The 6172-nt window shown below is 36.2% G+C and overlaps 1 protein-coding gene across 1 annotated transcript; it reads right to left on the bottom strand.

Moving 5' to 3' along the window:
* Positions 1 to 2648: 2648 nt before the first annotated feature.
* Positions 2649 to 4592, bottom strand: LOC121418084 (leucine-rich repeat-containing protein 15-like). Its single transcript, XM_041611790.1, has 2 exons — positions 4382 to 4592; positions 2649 to 3493 (listed from the first exon to the last, which is right to left on the bottom strand). Exons 1-2 carry the CDS (start codon positions 4590 to 4592, stop codon positions 2649 to 2651), a joined length of 1056 nt encoding a protein of 351 aa, XP_041467724.1.
* Positions 4593 to 6172: the final 1580 nt, after the last annotated feature.

Raw genomic sequence — 6172 nt, 5'->3', positions numbered from 1 at the left:
TCATGAAAAGGAGATGATGGTGATGTTTTTAAACTTTTTTTTGGGGGGGGAGAATTTTTACCACTGACCAACACAATTTTGTAACTCTCAATTTATCATAAAAACTTGGCACAGCTTTCTTTCACCAGTTCGTTATTCAGTATCAAAAGACTATATTAAGGTGTCATCCACTATGAGATAACCCATTTTCAATACATCTGCTTGCATTTAGGCTTTTGAGAGAGATATGTTTGGGGGTCATTTCACCTTGTCTAAGTTAATTTGGTTTCCAGATCAAAATAATGTCAATGCTTAGGGTATTAGACAAAGATATGATTCTAGTATTTCATTACTCTTCATTGAGCTAATGCCCTCAAGAGGGCGATTTCTCTGAAGGACAATATATTTTGATATTTCATTCAGAGTTCAATCCTTGTCTACTGTACCCATGCTCTTGAGCAAGGCAATCAACAGCTATTTCATCTGTTAAAATTAATAGAAATAAGGCATTGTTGGTGCCAATGTGTGCACATGTTAAAAAAGGGACACATAATGCCCAAACTGATCGTTTATATGCAATTATGCTGGCAAATGTATGTATTTAAGATTGTAGAGTATTCAACAATTTCTATTTTAGTATTTCTTAGCATGATGTATTCCTCTAATACATGTATATAGCTTACTGCATGCTCCTGAAGTTGATTTACTATAATTTTTTTTTCTGAAATAAAGTAGTTAAATGTAAATGTCTGATTCTATTTGAATGTTCAGTAAACTTGTTCATCTGTGAATCATATGCTTGGTGCTTTTTGTCTCGCCCACCAGAGGTGGAGGCGAGACTTAGGGATCCAAATGTCGTCCGTCCGTCACAAAGCTAATGACACATAACTCCACAACCGTAAGTCGATTTTCAACCAAACTTAGATGGTGGATGGAATTAAATTTTTAAGATACTATTATCAGGCAATGGTACCTGACATGCAGTGTGATCGTTGATTTCTGTACATTCTTGCTTTCAGATACATACTGAGCCCGGATACTGACTACTGAGACAGGTATAAAAATTAACATTTGGACATTGTCAGTTTGAGAACTCATATGAAGGACTATTGTGGTCATTCCCGCATACATTCGTAATTCCGAAGCTTCGTTATTCCGAAGGTTCGGATATTCCGAAGGTTCGTATATCCAATGGTTCGTAATTCCGAAGGTCCGTTAGTCCGAAAACAAAATCAGGTTCGTAATTACGAAGGTTCGTTAATCCGAAAACAAAATGAGGTTCGTAATTCCGAAGGTTCGTTAGTCCGAAAACGAAATGATTAATGAATCTAATTTCGTTTTCGGACTAACGAACCTTATTTCGTTTTCGGATTAACGAACCTTCGGAACATCGAACCTTATTTCGTTTTCGGATTATCGAACCTTCGGAATAACGCCACAAATGTTCGGATTAACGAACCCTTTTACATTTTCGGATTAACGAACATCGAGGTATAGGCAATTTACGTGTTTCGGAATTACGGAGTGTAACAGGTCATTCCTATAGACACCTACACAAGCAATGTGCACGGCCCATATGTGAAATTTTGTACATTGTGTACCTTTTTGGTATGCTTTAACAGGTTTACAACTTACATGAGAAAAACCTTTAATTAACAGGAGGAAAAAAATACACACACACACATATATATTATAATTATAATAATTATGTTATATTGCATAAAAAATATTTTTCATAACTTTATGAAACGTAATTTGCTAAGGGCCTATGTCTTCATTGTTCCTGGTGCTCGCATTGTCTGTTTAACGAGATACATAATCCTGTTGTACTAAAACCTCCCGTTTTCAAGTCAATATACACCAAATACATATCCTCGCATTTTGAGTTATTATTGTTTTCTGTATAGTGACATATGCTTCTTTTTCATGACTACTTAAAGGTCAAGTCCACCTCAGAAAAATGTTGATTTGAATCAATAGAGAAAAATCAGACAAGCACAATGCTGAAGATTTCATCAAAATCGGATGTAAAATAAGAAAGTTATGACATTTCAAAGTTTTGCTTATTTTTAACAAAATAGTTATATGAACGAGCCAGTTACATCCAAATGAGAGAGTTGATGATGTCACTCACTATTTCTTTAGTTTTTTTATTGTTTGAATTATACAATATTTCAATTTTTACGAATTTGACGATTAGGACCTCCTTGCCTGAAGCACAAAATTTTAAAATAATGGAATTCCACGTGTTCATGGAGAAATGAAACTTCATTTCACATGACAATGACGAGAAAATCAAAATATTTCATATTTCAAACAATTAAAAACAAAAGAAATAGTGAGTGAATGGTATCATTGACTCTCTCATTTGGATGTAGCTGCCTCGTTCATAAAACTGTTTTTGTGAAATGAAGCGAAATTTTGAAATGTCATAACTTTCTTATTTTACATCCGATTTTGATGAAATTTTCAGTGTTATGCTTGTTGAATTTTTCTCTTTTTATTCAAATCAAGTTTTTGTTGGGGTGGACTTGTCCTTTGCGTTTTATCAATGATTAGTAATTTGTTTTATATTCAAAGGATAAAGCGTACTAAATATACGTATATAGCCTTTATTTTCAAAGCGAGTTGCATTGACAGTACATTACAAACACACGCATTATAGACAATTATGATAATTCTGACAGAGAAAAGTATGAAGATAATAGTAATGCCCATGATGATTTTAGACAGTAGCTACAAAGAATTCTATTTACTCCACTAGGCATACTAAGACTGGTTTGGGTCTCTGTAGACTTGAAGTCACCATACTCATCGTGACACAAATCTGTCTCATTCAGACTCACAAGACTCATATTCCTCAAATACAATGGGTTCATACACTGATACAGATTGACACCTGATAGCAAGAGCCATCTTTTAATCGATGTTGATTCGCAGTCACAGTTCCATGGGTTGGGATCAAGGTAGACGGTCCGCGAGAGAACAGGTAGACTACTTGGTAGAATCGATACGAGATGGTTGTTTCCAAGTCGTAGAATGAATCCACCCCTTTGGTTGATGAACGCAGACTCACTGATGTGATGTATCTGATTGTTTTCCAAATTAAGCTCTCTGATGTAAATACTAGTAGCAAAAGTGTCACGAGTAATACTCTTAATGTGATTGCTACTCAAATCAATATAGCGGATCCTTGGAATACCTTGAAACACTTCTTGTGTTAAAAACTTGATTTCATTCTTACTAAGATCCAGACTATCAAGATCAGGAGCTGTTATTTTAGGAAAATCGATCATACCGTTTTCACTAAGGAAGAGTAAAGATAACCTAGATAAATCAAAGGTGATGTTGTCAGATAAGTTCCTGAACATCGGGATGTTGGTCATGGACAACACTTGAAGAGATGTACTTTTTACCGTCAATGAATATGATAGAGTCAATAGATTTGAGTGAGATAAATAAAGATTGGCCAGATTTGTGAAATACTCACTTGGTAGCTGGTGAATCGGATTCCCTTCAAGTGACAAAATGAAAATTCTACAAGGATTGAACACATCGGCGGAAATATATCGTATCATGTTCCAATCGAGGTACACATAATGTAGATGACATGCAAAGTCACATTGCTCATTACTTGCATTGAAGCACATCGAGGCTCCTTCCAGCGATAAAATGCTATTGTTGGAACAATGAAACGTTTTAGTTGTCAAAGGGAGGCTCATAATCGTCAATCTGCTGCGTGAAAGTTCGGCGTCTGAATTATGCGGTAGTTCATCACCAAATCGGAAACGAAAATTAGAAATCATATTACCATCAGTATTCAAATATTGTGGTTCTCCGATTTCATTCAGTGATGTTAGAAGATTATTTTGCAAGTTTAACTTTGAAAAATATTTTGAACTTGAAATCGAAACATTTCTGATGAAATTATTTGCTACACTAAAATACGACAAGTTGGTTAGATTATTCAAATCTTCTTTTCGGATACGTTCCAAGAGATTTTCACTGAGATCAAGATGAATAATTCTAGGTAAATTCGACAAGTCAGGGATGGTCATCAGATAATTGCCTCGCATATCCAAAATGTTCAAATTGAAAGAACCCTGAAATGCTTCCTTCTTGACCATCCGAATCTGGTTGAAAGATACATTTAAATGGAAAAGGACATCAAGTCGCATGAAGTTCTCAAGAATTTGAAGTTGGTTATGAGACAGTGAAATGTATCGAAGTCTGTTTTGTTGATCAGAGCGTCCCCAGTCCACAGTCTGAACTTTGTTATGAGACAAAGACAAAATCTCTAAACGAGGGAGTTTTCTAAGAAATGTCATATCTGAAATCCAGTTCTGATCGAGATACAAAAACATGAGATTGTGTGGATGATAATGATCATCACTTATCATACTGTCGTTAATGCAATTATCAGAAATGTGGAGTTCTTCGATCTTATTGTTGATCAGAAACAATCTTTGAAGATTAGGCATCAAACACAAGTCCAGTGTGAATGTGTTACTCACACGAGCATCTGAGATTTGAAGAGAGTCCTGTTCTTCTTGAAGAGCTAGGTTTGCATTCAAGGACAGAATCTGTATATATACGTTTTCATTCTGTACCATATTGGGTGTAGTTTTCAAATAATTTCCGTCCAGAAACAATTGAGTGATGCTGCTGTTCTTGCTGACCCATGATTCTGGGAAAGCCGAAAGATTGGCATATCTTATGTCTACTAAGTACAAACTTTGAGGAACGGTTGTAGAAGGGAATATCGCCTGAATTGGGTTTCCAGATAGGATAAGAATTTTGAGCGAAATCAGTCCACTGAGGTCAGGTAGGTAAGTAATTTTGTTATTACTTAGATTTATCTCATTTAATTCATTTACATGAACGATTTCATGAAGGTCGAAGTTTATCAAGCAGTTAGATGTGGCTCTGAGATAAGTTATAGGTGGTGACAATGGAGATAACTTTGTAATGAAGTTGATAGATAACTTAAGAATCAATGGTTTGACATTGGCGACGTCATGAAAATCACCCGGTTCAAGATTACGTATGAAGTTTGATTCGAGGTCGAGGAGAAAAAGATTCGGTAGATTACGTAAGGCTGATACGTCAACAAGACGATTATTCCTAAGAATGAGATAATATAGATGGCGAAGTCCCTGAAAAGCTAGAGGTTCCAAACTAGAAATTGTATTGTAGCCAAGACTCAATCGGCGAAGATACGAAAATGAGGAGAACGTGCCATCCTCAATGATGCTGATTTTATTATTATCTAAGATTAACTTGTCAATATCTCTTGAAAGATTGGAAGTTGGTACTGAAGTCAACAACTTTCCGTAGCAGATGACCGAGCGGGCTGGGCACGTGCATTTATCAGGGCAAGTGGTAATGCATACGACAGAATGGTCCATTACAAAAGAAAAAGTAAGTAGACAAAAAATCCCGAAAATGCGCCCTGAAAACAACCAACAAATGGTACAGGACTTCATCTTCAGATATTCTTCTCGCGACAACGCAGACCTAGTTGTCGACTTGCAATACCGCGATCTGTACTTATCCATGGAATGACCAGTTGAAATGGGTGGATGGAGAAGGTCCTTTGTACAACATATTAATACTTCAGTCACATTTTCCTATTTCAACCACCTATACGTAGCTGGTACAAAAAAAATAAGAGGCTGTTTTCGACTCGCCGTAGGGGGAATGTGACTGAGGTATAAGCTCAGTAAAATTGGAATATTATATTTAATTGGAAAAGATTTAGGCATAAAATAAGGTTGGTACCGGAATAATTTCCAATTAGAAATAGAGGTTTTCAAGAGTGGCACGATCAAAGAATAGCGCTTTTTCTTCTTATTTTCCTCTGTTTTTCTCCTCTTTCTTATATGTTTTTCACTAATTAAAAAATCAAAGTGGAGGCCGCCTTTGCTGTAGTGCCGTGCCTGATCATTAAGCTTTTATCAATTTTTAATGAAATACTAGTCTAGGGGGATAAGGATTCAGAACCTATGAAAAGCGCGCAATGGAAGTTATTGAGCCAAGATAAGCTACATACGGATATATCCTTGCAATGTCCTAACCAGTGGCGGATCCAGGTAGGGGCACAATCGGCCCTTGCCCCCCTCCCCTTGCGATTTATAACAAATATTCGTTAAGGTGAAAATGTCGTGCATGCGCAAGTAAGAATTTTTGGGGG

This window comes from Lytechinus variegatus, chromosome 7 (genome assembly GCF_018143015.1).
Source record: "Lytechinus variegatus isolate NC3 chromosome 7, Lvar_3.0, whole genome shotgun sequence".
In the NCBI taxonomy this organism is placed as follows: Eukaryota; Metazoa; Echinodermata; class Echinoidea; order Temnopleuroida; family Toxopneustidae; genus Lytechinus; species Lytechinus variegatus.
Note: the sequence above shows the minus strand (reverse complement) of the source record. Positions and strands in the feature narration are given on the sequence as shown.

Excerpts from the sequence above, each read along its gene's own strand:
- LOC121418084 (XM_041611790.1), bottom strand. The coding sequence starts at position 4,592 with ATGGTACAGAATGAAAACGTATATATACAGATTCTGTCCTTGAATGCA. Across the intron at positions 3,494-4,381 it reads TGATAATTGCATTAACGACA|GGAATCCGATTCACCAGCTA; the intron begins GTATGATAAGTG and ends TGTCACTTGAAG.